This window comes from Bombus vancouverensis, chromosome 12, assembly GCF_051014615.1.
Source record: "Bombus vancouverensis nearcticus chromosome 12, iyBomVanc1_principal, whole genome shotgun sequence".
In the NCBI taxonomy this organism is placed as follows: domain Eukaryota; kingdom Metazoa; phylum Arthropoda; class Insecta; order Hymenoptera; family Apidae; genus Bombus; species Bombus vancouverensis.
The window spans coordinates 12,821,312-12,839,487 of record NC_134922.1 but is presented as its reverse complement, the minus strand read 5'-3'; the positions used below and the strand labels follow the sequence as shown (position 1 = coordinate 12,839,487).

The window sequence follows — 18,176 nt, the reverse complement described above, 5'->3', positions numbered from 1 at the left end:
AATTCTTATTGGTTCTCCGAAGGCGGGATTTTATCGGATTTGTTGAGAAGTTACGTATGTACACGAGATTCGTAGAGTCCGCTGGTTGCATACAAATTTGTGAGTTATAGTTGTCACACTTGTAAAATGTACCATTTTTTGGAGTTGGTGAAACTAGGTGAAAAGAATAGAAAAGAAGTGATATTTTTAAAAATTCTCGCTAGTCATTGAGAATTAAAGTTAAAGGCATTTACAGCACGAAAGAAAGTGGATCTTCACCGTTCCATTCTTTTATCTCTTTCTTTTTTTTCCAATAATTTACGAGCAGCGATCGACTTTTAAGATAGAATCATCGCACGGTAACCTTAATCTTATAGAGAATATAGCATCTTTGCTATAGTTGCTTATGTTTATCGAAAATTTATCAGGCTTCCATATCTTCTGATTTTTAACAGCTATATAATGACGGCAATAAATGTGAATTGGTTGCATTCTGTCGAGGGAGAATCACTAATGCATCATTTCTATGTAAACACATCAAAGAAAAGGAGATTTTATGGTAAAATGCGTTAGTCAAATGAATGATTCTTCATTGTATACATTCGTTGGTTATTTTCCTTTGTAAAATCTCTTAGGTATTCTTGAAAGACCTCCCCTACCATCTTCAATCGAAGAAGTTACATATAAAATTTTTATGGTTGGGAGATCTGGAGTAGGAAAAACTGCTGTTGTAGCTCGTCTTGCTGGAGTATTAGAATCCAGTAATTATACTGAAACTAATGGGATAAAAAAGACGAATGTATTTTGGCCGGTTAAGATATGGGACAAAGTCGTGTTGTTTAAATTACAGTTCTGGGATACCTCGGAAACAAGCATTAAAAAATATAATCACATATTACCCGTACGTACAGTATAAAGATAGGATATATTAAAATGGGATAACGAAGAATGACATTGTTTTAAATTTCTAGGCTTGTAAAGACAAAGTAGATGCTATATGTTCTGTATTTTCTTTCGACGATGCGACAGGATTTAATGACGTTCCATATTTGATGAATACTATGGCAGCTATAAAAGAAAAACCAGCAAATATAGTGATAGGGACAAAGTAATTTATCATAATTGAGTTCTCTTTTCTTTGTTATCTGTTGGTAAGAATAGTTAATTGGATGTCGATATTTTGTAGATTTAAACCATGGTCGAGTTCTACGATAGAAGACACACGTATAAAAGAATTTGAAGACAAATGGAAAGTAAAAGTTATTAGAATTGATATTAATAAACCTTCTATGAGATCTGAAGTGTTTGATTGTTCTTATCAGTTGAATACTATATGTAACATTCTTTGGAATAGGGATAAAGAATTTATATCTAAACAAATGGGACAAAGCTAGCAAATTTTTTATTGGATTTCTATAATACTCCGAAACATTTTTTATACGAGATTTAATAAAGGTAAACGCTTAATCATTTTCTTTTGCATCGATTTTCTTTCTATTTAAATACAATAGCGATTTTGTTTCAATTGGTTGTTTCAATCAGGGCAAGAAATATTCTCAACATCCCAACACAATGTATCTAGGAATTCTGGACGAGTAAACGTTGTCAGTACTGAAAGCTAGATTCACGAGCGTTACGCTTGTTTGTTACAATTACTGGCGGCAAAGTTACCGATTTACCGATTCGATTGTTTCTTTTTCCACAAAACAGACATTACGACACTTTAGAGATCTTAAAGGTACATGTACAGGTGTGTTGCATCGTATTCATGATTATACAACACAATCGAGAGATTAGTAACATTATTCGATTTACACTAAAGTTTTATTATTTAGGTTATAGTATTTTAATGTGTAGATTCTATATTTTCTTAAGTATTACTTGTCTCCAACGGTACTTGTAAATTCGGAGAAATCTTATAAATATTTATCCGTTTGTCAGTTACGTTATTGAACGATGATATTTTGATTGGTTTTTCATTACTGACTCATGCGCTGTAAAACATGGCGTGGTTTACAAGCGCGCGTAAAACAAATCACTACCGCGAGAACGTGTATAGATAGACCGATAAAATTTCCGTGCTATTACGTTATATTTTTATTTGTAAATGTAAAATATAAAGTTTTGTTGTAGAGATGAAAAACAAAAAAATTCTGCTAGTGGGGGGAGCAGTTCTTGCGTCGGAAGTTCTTTGGTATATCTACAAAAGAGTTCATAACGTGTGGAGTAATTACATAAATACGCGCAAAGTGCTGGAAGTACAGATACCTAAGTCGAAACATGACATTTCAGAGGTCATGTTTTTTACGAATGAATCTATTCTTTGTCGAACACACTTCACTACCGAGATGACCTGTCCTAAAAACAATTGTCCGGTTCGATATTTGAGGTAATGCGCGATCTATCATGCTTTTAAAAAATGGCTTTTAACAAATGATAAATAATGTTATAGACATATAGAAAGCTATATGAATAATGCAAAACAAAGTTTGGACGTTTGTATGTACATGTTCACTTGCCATTCGTTGTCAAATGCAATTGTGAACGCTCATAAACGAGGTGTACTTGTTCGAATAATAATGGATCGGCAAATGGGCTCTAACGATGCCGCACAAACGGCGTTATTCTATAATAATGGTACGCGATAAATATCATCGAGACTTGTAGTTGGATTTGATCATTGGCTACCAGAATTTGACTTAATTCTTTTTTTCAAACGTCGAAATATTTTGCGTTTCAGGAATCGCGATTAGATTAATATGTCAGGATGGTCTGATGCATCATAAGTTCATGATCGTGGACAACGATTTAGTAATCACTGGTAGCACAAACTGGACCATGTCTGCATTTTTTGGGAACTTTGACCACATTGTAGTGACTAACCAGCATTCGTTGGTAAAGCCATTCGTCGTTGAATTCGACAGGTTGTGGAAGACATTTTCAAAGAGTCAAGAAAATTAGGAAAACTTGATTCAGCCCTCGTCCGATGATACTTTATAATCTAGTGAGTATCCGTTTCATTTTTACTATTTTTCTCCCTGATACTCGAACAATTTTCGTCTCGTCGTATTATATTTGTCGAGTCCCTTCTTGCTGATACCTAACGAAAGACGCGTGTTATCGTCTCGAGAATGCCCCTTTGACGTCAAAGAAATCGAAGAGGAGGTCGTAAAACTTGGAGGCACGTTAGCAGTTGGAGGTATACCTACATAACGTATGCGAAGATACATACTCGTGAGATAGAACGTGCATGGTACCGGTCAACACGTGAATAACGCTATGCAAATTAGTACGGTGCTCTGAGCAGCGGTCAACGCTGATATGTCGCGCCTTGACGCGACATGACGCGCGGTAACTTGCTGCTCTCATCGGCCGATAAAAGTGGAACATTGTCCGTATATATAAATAGGTTAGCCTATATGAAAATAGACGTCGGGCTGTTGGACCGGAGGATCGATGACGAGATACTCGGCGACGTGCCGTCCGTTGCCTCAACTTTCTTTCCCTTCCACACTGCTTTGAAATTCACGGTCTCGGCGTGCTTTCGTTACGCCTCTACGATATATCGTTTCATTTTCTCTTCCTTCTTTCACATTTATTTTTGTTATTCTATACTCGTCTTCCAATTGTTACAGCCTCTGATCATCGAATTAAGACCACATGTAGAAATTTCACTTGTTCAGCTGTAAGAAGTTATAGATAGCCGTAGATGATTATATATCAATTAATTAATTTAATTTATTACCATACCGTGTCGAAGAATATCCGCGTGTATCCACGGCCGGATAATTCTCCCGATTTGAATACCATTGAAAATGTTTGGAGCCTGATCAAATCAGCTATATGCTCATCTTTAAAAACAGCTGATTTGAAAACGAAAATTTAGTATGTTTATGTAAAAGTAGCGAGGATATAAAGGCAGCGCATGACGAGAAAACAGAAAGAAAAAAAATCACGCTACTCGCGTCTCTAGGTAGAAAGGTGAGAAGTATTGAAAATTTGATAATGATCCTAATAGAATGATTAGCGTGGTATTTATATATGATAGACCTACATCGAATTGCATGGAACGACGATGAGAAATATAATTGAATCGAACATAGATTCAAATATACTGCTCTCTAATCGCGTTTTTGCTATCTCGTGTTAATTTTGGACGTACGTAGGTAAACATGTTCCTACACGAGATAAATACATTCGCACGTTGTAAGAGAAGCATGTAACTTGGGAAAGCAAACGATTCAGAATAAACGTGCGACGCGCGGAAATAGCAACGCGTAGGCCCAAAATATCCATTGTATCCAGATACGATAAAAGCCGAATGCACGTTGGCGCAGTTTGACGTTTGCTAATCTGCTTTTTCCTGGACTGCGTCTACGTCAATAGTTAAGAACGGATCGTTATTCAGGGAAATGTACGGTTCTCTAACTTGAACGTTGCTTGTTCTGCTTGCGCGAACAATTTCCGAAATATCACAGCCAACGATTCTGCGAATCGTTCGTTTCTCTCTCGAATCGCGTAATAAATTTTCCGATTCCACTTTAGTTTCTACCGTGGATAAGTTTGAAGAAATCCACGTACGTTACACGCACATCTTTCTCTCGAAACCTCTCGGATTGTATCTCGCAAAAGAATGTTTTTTGTTTACTCGTCGCGCGTTTTTTGTTTTTGCGCGTTTACTCGTCGAAACGATTACGATATACCACGTTATACATATAGAAAATAAGTACGATACTTGACAAATGGAAAAAATAGGTATCACGTAGGTCAAGGGTGTGTCAAATCGGACAAGTGGCACGTTCGGCCGCGACAGTCACGGATACGGGAAAAGGAAAAGGTCAAAAGTCAAGTATTCCTCGATGGTCCTCTTAGTTGCTCTCTTTTCTACTTGAGACGCGGGAATTGAAGGGCAACGAGAAAGAAAAATGTTTCGCGTGCGGGTAGCAGCTGCGTTCGTTAGAACTTTGCGGAATATGCGACAATCTTTTTTTCTCCGCCCAAGGAAACAGACTGCATTCAGTAATCTTCGTTTGTTACGTTTTTTGAATAACTTTTTCTTCTTTCTTTTTGTTTCGCTACAGGTCTGATAAAATTGCGAGAAATGCTGTTTCCTGAATGTAGTTGGGAAAGAGACTAGAGCGACTCGAGGGAACACTATCTTACGTAGATTATTTCACAGATAATTGCAATTATTTATATTTAATGTATTTATTTCGATATCGTTTATATAGAAAACATTGCTTCGCGTTAACGGAGGTCTAACGCGTTGTTGCTGCATACTTCTTCCCATCTATCTGTTTTGTTTATCGTTCGTAACGTTTCTACAAGTTTGCTAATTACATACAAATTTCGCGTCACGCGGGGGAAGAACCGTGTTTACGTATGTGTAGCTTGCTGTTTTGTGGTAATGTAGCTCTACCAAATTGTGTACCATCGATCATTTCTATATAATCGCTCCTTCTACCGATAAATTGCTAGAAGAATATATGCGTGCTATGTGTATACATACGCTATATCGCTTAACGACACTAAATACCGCTTAATCTCTGTTCCGAGTTCTTCCAAATTCGCTCCATCTTCGTCTCGAGCGTTTCGAACGTTCTTCGCCTGTTTCTTTCTCGCATCTTCGTACGTTTACACGATGGAACGAATTGTTCGATTTCACGCAAGGCCTCGTACAGTGACCCCTATCGGTTACCGTTCGTTAAACTATAGTATAATTATCATAATGTAATAAATTACTAGGAAATCCGCAGTCATTATTGTCTCTATAGTCGACACCGAAAACACCGATCGCAGTTACGCTCGCATTCGCCGCAGTCTTAACGAATTTGTTTTATCACATACGTTTCGTATTCTTTACTGGAAAGGAAGAGAATCGCCCGTAATTTCGCGTTCATCGCACTCGGCTATTTCATACAGTTTTTAGGCAATTCTCGTCGTCGAAGATTCGTTCACGGGACAGGAAGTGTACGAAAAGATGCCCGTACGTGATAATATATACATGTCTGTGTATATACGCACATACATTTGTCGATAATTGGTCCGCTCGTAGAGAAGATTGATGTAGCGAGGAGTCTAGCGAGGAAAGGAAGAGAAAAGAAGAAGGAAAATGAGAAGAACGGCGTTACGCGAATGAGTTGAATGGGCACGATGAGCAGGAAACAAAGGAAGAAATGTGTAACGAGTGGAGAAAGATGATAGGAAGGATTATCACACGTTTTCGCGTCCATATCGGTCGTCGGAGGAAATTCGACGCGACGCCACTGTGCGGAAGCGACGATGCACCGTCCTAATGGAAGATCGATGGCGAGTTGGTCGCCGCTCTTTCGAACGTTGCTTTGGCACATTGTAGGGACGACGAAGCGTCTTCGTCGCGGGCAGCATCGAAGCCACCGAAACTGTACTTTCGTTCCTGACGATCGCTTCTAAGGCAAGGTTCGCTAGAAGCTTTGACCATCCCTCACATGGTTTCTGTCCCGAGGCTACCGACGAAAGCCGGCTCCGCGATGTTCGAATCGCACTGCATCACCCATTCCCAGATCCTCTTGGTCACGACTTTCTGATCGATCGTCGTCTCGAGGCCGTAACTGTTGAGAAGCTTCCTCAGCTTGTTCTTGTTCTCGTCGACGTTTCGTTGGTCGTCTAGGACGGTGTCCAGGTAAAGTAGACTGTCGCCTCTCCTCGGTATTCCTTCGCTGGCGTCTACCAACGTAGATGTGGCGCTGTGACTGATTTTGTTCACGCACCAGGAATCCTTCAGATACTTGTTGATCTCGGTTACGTGCGGCCTTTTCTCAGGTTTGTGCTCGAACGTCCGCCTGAAGTATCGCAGTAGTCTGGGCGTGAATCGTCTGAACGTTGGCGGAACTTTGGTGGTTCTTCTCTTCAGCCACCTTTGAAAGGCCGAATATTCTGGATCCTGAATCAGATCGGCGGTCTGCCACGGTGGATTTCCAGTCAGACAGACGAACAGCACGATGCCGAATTGCCAGCAATCGGCGCTCCTCTTGCAGGCGTACCTCTCGTTTTTCACTATTTCGTAGATTTCGGGTGGTTGGAATGGTAGCCAGGTGCATCGGATCTTGTTAACGAGAGTTCCTTCGCGCCTCGTGCACCCGAAATCGCACAGTTTGATCTTGGACATGTCGAGCGCGAACACCAGTACATTTTCCAGTTTGATGTCTCGGTGCGCGAGCTGCTTCGAGTGAATGAAATCGAGAGCGGAGCAGAGCTGGTTGGCGATCCTTTTGCACGCTTCCTCGCTCAACCCTCCGGCTCTCACGTTGCCCGCTAGGTCACCGTAGGGAGCGTATTCTTGCGCGAAAACGAAACACTTCTCCGCTTTGAACGCGACCGCGTACGAGCACAGTATATTCGGATGCGGGCTCAAATGGTACGAGTAGTGAAACTCGCGGAAAAAGTCCTTCTCCGTAGTTAGTTCTTGGTGGACGGCTTTCAGCACGACTCTGGTTCGCGTAGCTCGATGAGTCGCTAGTAAAACTTTGGCGAAACTACCCTCGCCGAGCGTCTTCTCCACTTCATACTCCTTCGACAGATCCAACTCCTCCAAAGGAATCTCCTGCACTCTGTGTATTCCGGACTCCTTTTTCTCGTGAAGTTTCATCTGAAATCAGGCCGATAGACCGGTCGTATTAGAATTCTAAGAAAACTTGCGTCTCGTATCGTCGCCACGCGTACGCGTTAAAATCGATCGGCCTGCCACAAGTTCTTTCACTCGCGTCCCTAATCCTCCTAATTCGAACGTTCGATGAAAAGTCTTTCCATTTCGTTTGCGTCATCGATGCGCACAACGACAAACCATCGCTGGTGTCGCTGATACGGCCGATCGAGCGTGAAACGCGTTTACCACTTAGTCGGCTTTCCGTCACAGAGGGCATCGCACTCTCGCTGCTGCGATTCCAGAATCGCCCTTGCCCTTGCTCGTCCAAACGCTAGCCAAGGCGATCGAGTTGCACGAATTTTACATTTTTTCTACATCTAAACGATTAACCGGACGATCCTCTGTTAATTACCTTTTTGTCTCGTACGTCTTATACGCTTTGTTACACGCTTTGTACGAAAATAAACGAGCGACAAGCAGTCGGATCGTTTTCCTAAAGTTCAAGAACGATGTGCGTTTCTTCGTTGTAAAGTCGTCCGAAAAATAGGAGGAAAAATCGTCCTGATGGCTCGTGTAGGCGAAGGACGAAATATGGGCTGGAGAGGCGAGGGGAGAACGCCGGAGGTTGGCCGGGTGAACCCAGGACCTTTTGAGCTGCCTAGATCAATAGCAAGGATTTCGCTGCAGCAACGCGCGTCAAACCGTTTCGTTATAGTCCGTATCGTCTCGATTTCTATTTAAGGTGGAATACGAGATAGAAGAAAAGAGAAACGTCTGGATTCGGGAAATCCTGTCGGCGTAGAAAAATTGATTAGTCGATTCAGCCTCGTCTTTGTAACCGATGGCGGGTCACTTTTTAAGACGCTGATTCATTCGCAGAGTAACGATCGACGTTTACAATTCTTTGGTTACGCGATTCGATTTTATCGCCGGTCGTAACGTCGTTACTGTCGTTTCTTCTCGAAATAATTCTTCTCCTGATTTCATCCCGTGCGCACACGTGTCTCGTATCTTTACGCAAATCGCGCTTTGTAGATTCGTAGAAGTCATAGGCGATTATTTTTTCTTACAACTACCGCCGGTTCTTACCGGTTTGTTCTGACAAACTTTTGGACACGAGTTATATTTAGCGTTTCTGTTTACCGGGGCTATTTTAACGCGTGCGAGAGATTAGTGAAGTAATATTTTGGCTTGTGTCTTTACGGTTAACGAACACTTTGAGAGAAAGACCGATTAAAAGGCTGAGAAGGAGAGAGAGAGAGAGAGAGAAAGAACGAGAGCAAGAGAGAGAGAGAGAGAGAGAAAAAGATATATTTGTATCTGCCGGTTGAGCCACATCTCTCCCTATTATACTCCATACATTTTATCTCCTTAACGTTATCCTTAACGTTAATCGCATTGCGTCGCGTTCCTGTCGACATCGATGACCATTAAAATCGATAACGACGTGTTCGATTCGATTTACTTTACTTTCGATTTAATTTCATCGCGTCACGGCCTTCTAAGTAACTTACCACGTTGGTAGTAATCCTTTGGGCGATGAAAAAGGCGTGTCCGCGGAACGACGAATTAATTTTAACGCAATCGTCCAATTCACTGAGAAGCTTTCACCTTGGAACTTGTCACAAACGATTGTGCGTGCCCCTTCAGTTACATTTTCACTGTGCGTCACGATACGCGATTACGATAAATACCAACGATACACAAGAAGCAAGCGTCTGGGAAATGCTCGCGACAGCCTTCGACGTTTTGGCGATCTTTCACAGAAATTGAAAAAACTGTCAACGATGGTGATAAGAAAACCGCTACGTCCTTCGATGTCACATTTTCAGCTATGCGCGTATGTCGCGTCTGGAGCCGTCGCGACGCCCTGCGTCGCTTTTATAGACCCGGCCGCCACGCGCAGACGTAGATCGAGTAAGGGTATGAAACATTGACGATTAAACGATGCGTGTTTCTATTTTGCAAAAAAAAACTGTCATTTTCTCCAATTGCTTTCTAAATAATTAAATTATCTTGAATGCAATTACATTTATTTGTCAGATGTTAATTTTCCCGCGTTTTGTTTTTGTCAGTTATTTCCGACTAAATCGTATTTTCTATCTCTAGAAGATGTAATAAGTTTCTGGAAAATATTAGTTTCGCATCGTTGTCGTTACGCGTGACTTTTCCTTTCGATCGTATGCCACAGTTTCGGCTAACTTGCACCGTTTTTTAAATCATCAGACGCGTCAATGTGTTAAATTTAAATTTAAATTTAAATTACGCGTTACGCTTTCAACCGACTCGTATCTTCCTAGCGATTTTCTTACGAACGAGGATGCAAAAGAACGGATTACTTGTTTCCATCGTACGTAAACATTTTCCTCGAACGCTAAAAATCATCCGGATCGAAGCCAAAGCTTAAGACGTAAAGAATCGATGGATCGGAGCACGGTTAAACGCGGAATTTGCATCGCGAGTAAAATGCATTCTGTTTTCCTTGGTTTCTAAAAGTTGATCGATAGTATGAAAACGTTGCTGTCTATTCGATGTTTTCTCGTATCGAGTATCAGTGTTTTTCCGCTATCGAACCAACGGAAACGCCGTTCAGATCATAAATTTCGTTCTTGAGACGAGAGATTTATATGTTAACGATTTTCCGCCGGCAGATACATCTCGAGTGGTTCCGCTCTTTCGTCTTAGCACGTGCAAAAGTAGCGATCTCAGGTTCGTTGTTCTCCGTTGCATCGGTATAACGGTATGTGTATGCTTAACGGCAAACGATGTTCGAGCATCGTGTGTTCGCGTGATTTTGCGATCGTGAGACACGCGTACGCACGATGGCCGAATATAATAGTACTACCGATGGCCAAATAATACGCATACTCCTGAGGTGGAATTTAATTTAAACCAGAAAGTATTTTTAACATGTATGTCAAGTATACGATGTCCATAGGGATGGATCGTACATACCAGTGCAACGACGGCAATATCGAAGATATAAATAGAGAAAACCGTTACGATAGAAATAGGTAATACGACGTATCGCGTAACTATTTCGTTTCGACTCATTAGACCCGTAACACCTCTATCGTCGAGTCATTCTCGCCTCGTCGAAGGATGCGTGCGTTTCCACGAAGATTTCTTTTTCTTAAGCTCGTAATAATCGAGCAGCTCGTAACTACGCTATGTCCATTGTATGTGCAAATTTACGTTGTTACGAATATGATTTGCTTCGCCTTCTAAATTCTCAGACAAGATTCACGACGCGATGCAATCGATACTATGAAAAGTATATCGTAGCAAGGTATGCTGGATTTATCGTCGATCGTTCCTACGAAAGCAACCGTTCTATCGTTTGGTTAACGAATAAAAAATTCGGGCGTTTTCGGGAATATGTAGCAAATTCTTTATTTATATACCTCTGATTCGTACAAACATTCACATACATATAATTTCGCGTTGACTCGATAAATTGGATTTAAAGGTAAACGACTTTATGAGAAAATTAACGATCGATCAACATTAATTTCATCTGTAAAAACTTAGTTCGATAAATCATTAATCCGTAGTGTATTCACTTTGCTTTCGACCGGGACAAGAGTCCACGCGCAGAAGAAGAGGAAGGAGAGGAAGAAGAAGAGGAAGAGGAAGAAGAAGAAGAAGAACAAGAACAAGAAAACAGAGAGTACTCCGAGTAGTCGCAAACGGAATAGCAACCATTGGAACAATAGGAACAGCAACTATCGGAACAATAGGAACTACAGTAAGACGATTCGTCAGAGCAATCGGAATAACTGTCGTCGTCCTCGGAGCACGAACTGTCTTCTGGAAGAAAAAACGCGTGAAGTAGATAAACATAATATATACGTTGTGTTCGTAAAGATTTCGAAAAGCAACAGGATACCTGGTAAATAACCCATTTTCTTAATTATACGTGTGACGTGATGAATATACGTTTCCATGGTCCGATCTACTTTTCTTTCGATCCGTCGTATCTTTCCTTCGTAACGTCTTCGGCGTTGTTTCAGTAAATGCTTCTCTTTTCCGATCCGCTTCGTCTCTATCGTGCAAACGATCGATTACTCAGAAACGACGCAACGAAAGAGTTGCACGATCGAATGTGAAAACAAACACGATCACTGGTTTACCTGCCGTTGCCGCATCTTTATCGTGTTTCTTGCATCTTGACGCTGTCTTCATCGATAGGTCCGATGTTTTGTTACTTCCACGCTTCTTCTCTTTCTTTGCTTTCTCCGTCTTTTTATGCTTGCATTTTACCTTTTTCTCCTTACTCTCGTACTTCTTAGTAGCGGCGTTATTGTTGTTGTCTACATCCTTTGTCACGCAAGTATCTCTCGCGCTGCAGTAGTTCGTCGAAGCGTTACTCCTCACCGAAGAATTAGACGCCGAAATATCGCGCTCCGTATCAGCGGCAGCGTCCTTGCCGGTGAGATTGTCCTGTTCGGAAGCTTCGTCGTGTCTCGGCGTACTTGTTCTAAACGGTGACTTTAAATCCGCGCTCTTCGACGAATTCGCGGATTTCGTGGTCGCGTCCTTTGCCGTATTTTCCATTTGATCGTTCATCGAATCTGTATTTTCCGTTTCGCGTTGTCGTTTCGTCCCAGACGAATCGTCGACGATTCTCTGCTTTTCCTCGTTTTTACACTTTCCGCTTCTTTTATCGGGTATCGTTGCTCTTGATTTCTCCACGGTTACTTTTGGGACATCTTCCAACTGCTGCGAATAAGTTTTTCGATTCTTTAGTATCGCCTATATCGTCCTTTGATACCTTTGTCGCAAGTCGGAGACACGAAGAAAAGAAAAAGCTTCGCTTTCGCTAACCTTCTGCTCTTTGCTCGTCGATATTTCCGCCTTGCCACTCTTCTTCGCGATTTCTTTTTTACGCTCGTTTGGTTTTCCACCACCGCCTACCGGCTGATCATCCAATTTCTTCTTGGGCGATTTTTCTTCGTTCGTTCGACTCGCTCCACGGTTACGAGGCGATCTTCCGGACGACGTCGCTCGTCTTTTCTCCGGCGTCGAATTATCTGTTGTTAAAGCGGGGAATAAAACGCGCGTTTCGTGGAACTACGAACGAGATATTTTTCGCTTACCTACGGGGGTGAGTTTCGGTTCGAGCCTCAGCCGTTCGTTAAACTCGTTCAAGATATCTTGCGTAAAGTTTTGTTGCACGAAATCGTCGATCTGTTTCCACGGATCCGTTTGCAGAATTTGATCCACGTCGAGAATACCGTCGACCGCGGGAAACGAAAGCGAAGCTCTTCCAAGAATCTTCCTGCGACTCATCTAGAAGGGACGACGACGAGGGAGAAAGGGCCGTTTCGCTCGAATTGCGAAGAACTCGCGTGGAATTGGACCGCAAGCTGAGATTAGTGGAATCGAAGTTGTTCTTAAACGAAGTCAACCGCCGAGGTATCCGTTTCGCGGTGTAGAGACGAAAGGAAACAAATACAAGATAGATTTTGCTCGTTTGCTTACTCGTAACGCCCGTTCTACGTCAAACCGTGTATTTTCGGTTTTCTCTGTTTCGAGATGAAAACGAACCGATGCAAGCCGTCGGAGGCAGCGTGCGCGAACGCGAATCCACGTCGAACAACGACTAATTTAAGAATCGTGAAAACCGAGTCGCGTGCTGTTAGTTCCAACGAAAATTCGATCGTTACTGATTCGAGCGTCGATCGTCTAGCACACCGATTATCACGAAAGGACGTTACTTGCGCCCCGATTTGTTTGTCGTATTAACGACTATTATGAGACGTTAATACGACCGTACGATTCAAATCGATGGATCAGTTGGCCGTTTGAAGCGTACAACGAGTTATCTCGTTAAGGGTCAACACCGTATCAACGCACAATTTCATTTACTGCTGCTTTTTTTTTTTTTTTAATGTTATGCTTACGAAAGCCAACCGACAAATTGTTTCACACTTCTTTCGTCGTTGATCCTTGATTTAGCGAAATTTCAAGGAATTGAAATAGTTACGTCGTTAGCGAGAACCGTCTGTTTTTAAATCATGGTATATTTTTTCTTTCGCTTTATGTAAGTGTTTAAATACTTTGGCCAGCGCCGCTTGTAATTGTGTTGCGGGCGTCGGATAGATAGAAGACGCGTACACGGTAGAGAAGTTTATTTTTAGCGATATCTGAAAAGCGTGAGAGACGTCGATCAAATTTTCCAATTTCCTCGTCGACGGAAGCGCGTAAATGCCGACACGATCGTCGTCGTTGGACAACGGCTGAAAGGAAAGTTGGATACGATGGCGAGAAATGTCAAGGTACACGGACGAGGTGACGTCACTTCTTCCCTGTAAGTTGTCCGAGTTTACGCCAACGGGGGACTAAATCTCGCTTATAATAGCGGGTAATCGCTTGGAAGAGGGATAAAACGACGTCACTTTTCCAATGACCATACGTTACGCCTATGACACTTTACGATATGCCGTGATATCGGTTCTGTCCGCCGTGAACGTCGTTGTACCTTAAAAGGTGGAAAGAGACGCTTTACGAAATGAGCACGGCGTAGGAGTGAACTCGATTATTATTCGTCTGCGCGTAGGAACCGAGAAGGAGAAAAGAAGAGGACTGAAATATGCAGAAGACTCGTTCGACGTTGTTACAAAATTTCAAAGAATACCGCGAACTTCTGTTTCTTAATTTACTTTTCCACGGTTCTAGATAAATAGACGTAATCGCGAAGCCCGCCCGCTGCTCGCCAATCATTTATTTCCACTCGTTGAAATAATATTTACGTGCAAATTCATAAAATATTTTCCACGTTTTGTCCCGTACGTGCGAATCGATGCAAATATCACGCATTCGAACTTATTAGTTCGATAGCTTATTTATGTAGCCGATATATATCGATATCGAAGAAGCGGCGAAAGCTCTATATAGAATCGCAATTTTCTGCGCTCGCTTTTCCTCTTCTCGTCGTTTCGATTTTACACGCCGACCTCTTCCCAACGCGGATCTGCGTTTTGTCGAGCGATCGATGCGTCTCACGGATATCGAAGCGCGCAAGGAAACAGGTAAATAGTTTCTCAGGATATCGAGAGAGAGAGAGAGAGAGAGAGAGATGCGATCGAGACAAAAAAACAATTCGACGAAGACATTGCCCCGGGCGCGACTGTCGTGGCCGCTTGACTCGTCGTAATAAAACGTCGATTCATGTTGTGGGACCAGTGTCGCCACGTATATCCTACGTATACGTATAAAAGTGCCGTGATCGGTGTGTGTCGGATCTGGAAACAGTTGAACGCGGTTGTTCGAGCGAACATGATCGAGGTAAGACATCGACACGATCCAGAGCACCGAACATTTTCAACTTTTCGATCAATATTGTACTCGGTCTTAGTTGTCACGTTCGTTTATTTGAAGGTTCGTTTCGCGATTACTTTTTCTCGGTCGTTTATTTTTTCACCTCGCTACTTTTCTTTGTAACGCGTGCCAGTCTCCGACGAGTAGAATTCGAAAATACTAGATCGTTATTTCGAAGATTATACCTTTGCGTATTTTGTGCGCATATCGTACGATTTATTAGCTCTCGTTCCGATTAGTCGAGCCAAGTTTGGATTTAAGCGTGAAACTTCGAAAATATCTCGATCTACGCGAGCCTGTTATTTTCGACTTGAAGTATCCTTTTACGTTTCTACGTTCGTTCCCGTTGCTTTCCGGGTGTTACTTTCTTCCAGTCGTTTGAATGTAATCAACTTGTCCGATCCGAACGAGCCTTTGTTATTCAAATTTATAGACGCGACACGCGAACGTTGATTTCCATGGTCGACGCGCGTTTGCGCGCTTTCGTCGCGCGTTTTGTGATCAATGCGAAAAAGGAACTCGGCATTTTCCAATCGTTGCAGATTATTGCGTTGTTTATCGGAGTGGTTGGAACTTTGGCGGCTCCCAGCCTGGCAATGCCCGAAGCGTCTGGAACGCCTGGAATTTTTTACGCCCCTCGAAGCGTCACGGAGGATACGGAAATGGTCTCGTCCTTGCCGTTGCCAGGCTCCGAAAATCTGGACGAAAAAGCAATACCCTTGTCGAAACTGGTTGATCGCCCTTTTTCATCGGCCGGACAAAACTTGGTGGAAAAGACTCAAATACCTTCTGAACTCCCTGGAACGAAAAATCTCGCCGAAAAACGGATTCCCGAACCGGTCTTGAGAAAGTTATATCAACGGTATCAAGACGATTAGCGAACGTTTTTGGACGACGTAATTTCGCAGAGATTGCAGCGGAGTTTGTCGAATTGTGAAAAGGAGATTTAGAGTCGAGTATCGATTAAAGTAGCGTCGTACAGTTTCAAATATCGTTTTTTTAATGTCACCGAATAGACGATGCCGATTTCCTGGACCGTGTTCCTTCGCACTTCCCTCGGTCCTCTCCGTGCACTTTTATCCTCGGTATTCTTCGTCGAAAAACTTAGTATATTTATCGTTTCTTCTTGAGTTTAAGTTTAAAACAAATTTTTTTTTTTTAAGTTTTTTTCAAGTATCGTTAAATGCTTAAATATAGTTAAATATACGAAATAGTTGCCGGTTTTCTCGCCGTGATATGATTTTCGTCTAATCTTAGATGGGTGAAAGCGAAATCTGCCTTATCCGAGGAAGCATGGCTACGTCCTATAATACCGACTTTGAAGAATCACGAGTTTCTCACGTCCTCTGTGATTTACTCTAGCGAGCTATAAATCCAGGGCAAATAATTTCCGAAATCACGCGACAAATTAACGATTTCTTTGGTGCTTTCCTATTTCTTTGCCGTTTCTTACACGCGCGAACCGACCGTCGAGTCGACGATTTTGATCGAAAATAGTTGGACGTTTGCCTCCTGGTCGGAAGGTGACGCTATCAGTTACGTTCGAGAATCGTATATCGAAAAATCGACCGGAGCTAAATCCTTCGCGGTACGTAGCGATTTTTATACTCCGGTGAAAAATTAACAGCGGAAAGGACTGGAAAAATTGTTTTTCATCCGATTTAAAGCACGCTGCCCACGTTAATTCGTTTTCAGAGGTGGATTATCACACGCCGGGCTAACAGAGTTGTCAGTTTATTGAAAAAAGATGGAGGTTAATTCGTCTCGAACAGAATCCCTTTGTCCCTTGGATCCGTTCTCTTTGTCACGAGGTTTGCTAACAGCGGAAAACTCGAGCGAAAAGGCTCGAGAGTGTTGAAAAGGAAGAATAGAGAAGAAAGGGCCGAGAGAAGGTATTTTCCTGTTACTTTTGTAATTTCACGGTTCTTTCTCCGAGCAGGTAGAGAAGGGGGGGGGAGGGGAGATTCGTCGGGAAACTGAGCGAGCGAGTGCCGCAAACGTGGTTACGAAGGGACAAGGGAACAATTTCGATAGCTTAACAAATAGCTTCGTTATTCTGTCGCTGCCACGCGCGATAGAACGAACAGATTGTACGCGCGATCGATTATCAACGCTGCACGATGGTCGGTTTCCTAACAATCCACAGAATTATCCGACCATACGGGTAATCGCGTTACTTCATCAATTATCCGCTGACGCTGCACGCAATTAAGGCAGCGAAACACCAACCGATAACCTTCGTTTCGCCATACGTAATCGCGACCGATTCGTACCAGGCATAACGAGAGAGAGAGGGAAAGAGAGAGCTTGCAATGTTTTGTCGTATTACTCTGCGGGCCTGGATCTCCGTTATTTTCCTCTGGTTATTCAACGGCGTGTCAGATGCGTGTTTGAATATATCGATTTAGAGAAGGGAGCGTTCGATAGTTGCCCGAATATGCAAATAAATCTAACCATCAAAGGCGAAATATGCATATGTACCGATTTATATACGTTGCTCTCGCGCCTCTCGATTTTCTGATCGCTACGAGAGTGGAATTGTCTGTCGCATTCGTAGGCTGTGACTCGCAAATGACTCTTTTGCTCGTCTGTATCCGCCGTGTATCCGCGTCGCTGTATCTCGCTTTACTTCGTTTTCCTTCGCTTGTTTTTTCTTTTTTTTTTTTTGCTCTTTCTCTCCCCGTTCTATCGAACGCTGCTTTTTCACGCCGATTCATAGAACCTGGTAGGACTCGCAAGCGAAACCGCGAGTTTCAGTTTCCATTGTTCGTAGTGGTACGTCGCTACTTTGCTTCGCAAAGATTCCTGTACCATCGGCGAGTTAATTATCCGAGGAAGTGGAACGACGAGCGCGGATAATTCGAATTGGGAAGAGAAAAGAGACGAGAGACGATCGCGAGCTTCCCGACTGCGGATAAAAAAACTATTCGTCAAACGATGCGTAAAAGCGACGCGCGTAAGAGCGGATTATGCAGCCGCTGATAGAGTCGACGCGGCACGGGCTCACGCTTTCGCCGCGTTTCCCTACGCGATTCCAAGCAGATAGAACGAATCGTGGAAATCTGTGCAACGGGAAGATCAAAGAGGAGGGCAAAAACCGCGACGTTAAAGGGAAAAGTTTGGCTGGATGAAACGAATAGGTTGGTTCCGTCCTCGAAGTCGGTCGCACAGTCGGATGGAAGTTGTTCGAGGACCACGGAGCACGTTAATTCGTTTAACGGGCTCGTTTCTCCTTTTGCTCACACCTGCT

At 42.7% G+C, this 18,176-nt stretch overlaps 3 protein-coding genes across 13 annotated transcripts; 1 reads left to right on the top strand and 2 right to left on the bottom strand.

The window, feature by feature from the left end:
• Positions 1–41: 41 nt before the first annotated feature.
• On the top strand, positions 42–15,608 carry LOC117155455 (Mitochondrial cardiolipin hydrolase zuc). 9 transcript variants are annotated; one of them, XM_076623353.1, is made up of 6 exons: positions 42–338; positions 408–538; positions 615–880; positions 951–1,087; positions 1,166–1,434; positions 1,522–1,725. In XM_076623353.1, exons 2-5 carry the CDS (start codon positions 442–444, stop codon positions 1,371–1,373), a joined length of 708 nt encoding a protein of 235 aa, XP_076479468.1. In that variant the 5' UTR covers positions 42–338; positions 408–441; the 3' UTR covers positions 1,374–1,434; positions 1,522–1,725. The 9 variants fall into 9 exon arrangements, with proteins under 9 accessions (XP_076479468.1, XP_076479467.1, XP_076479466.1 ...); XM_076623352.1 differs by lacking the exon at positions 1,522–1,725 and adding an exon at positions 2,113–2,240 and having other exon boundaries at positions 43–338; positions 435–538; XM_076623351.1 differs by having other exon boundaries at positions 43–338; positions 435–538.
• meng (serine/threonine-protein kinase meng-po) lies at positions 5,169–9,472 on the bottom strand. Its single transcript, XM_033331415.2, has 2 exons — positions 9,118–9,472; positions 5,169–7,606 (listed from the first exon to the last, which is right to left on the bottom strand). Exon 2 carries the CDS (start codon positions 7,604–7,606, stop codon positions 6,443–6,445), a length of 1,164 nt encoding a protein of 387 aa, XP_033187306.1. The 5' UTR covers positions 9,118–9,472; the 3' UTR covers positions 5,169–6,442.
• Positions 10,971–13,262, bottom strand: LOC117155452 (uncharacterized). Of its 3 annotated transcripts, none has more exons than XM_033331414.2 (5): positions 12,703–13,262; positions 12,431–12,636; positions 11,737–12,325; positions 11,493–11,648; positions 10,971–11,413 (listed from the first exon to the last, which is right to left on the bottom strand). In XM_033331414.2, exons 1-5 carry the CDS (start codon positions 12,893–12,895, stop codon positions 11,163–11,165), a joined length of 1,395 nt encoding a protein of 464 aa, XP_033187305.2. In that variant the 5' UTR covers positions 12,896–13,262; the 3' UTR covers positions 10,971–11,162. The 3 variants fall into 3 exon arrangements, with proteins under 3 accessions (XP_033187305.2, XP_076479465.1, XP_076479464.1); XM_076623350.1 differs by having other exon boundaries at positions 10,971–11,410; XM_076623349.1 differs by having other exon boundaries at positions 11,737–12,322.
• Positions 15,609–18,176: the final 2,568 nt, after the last annotated feature.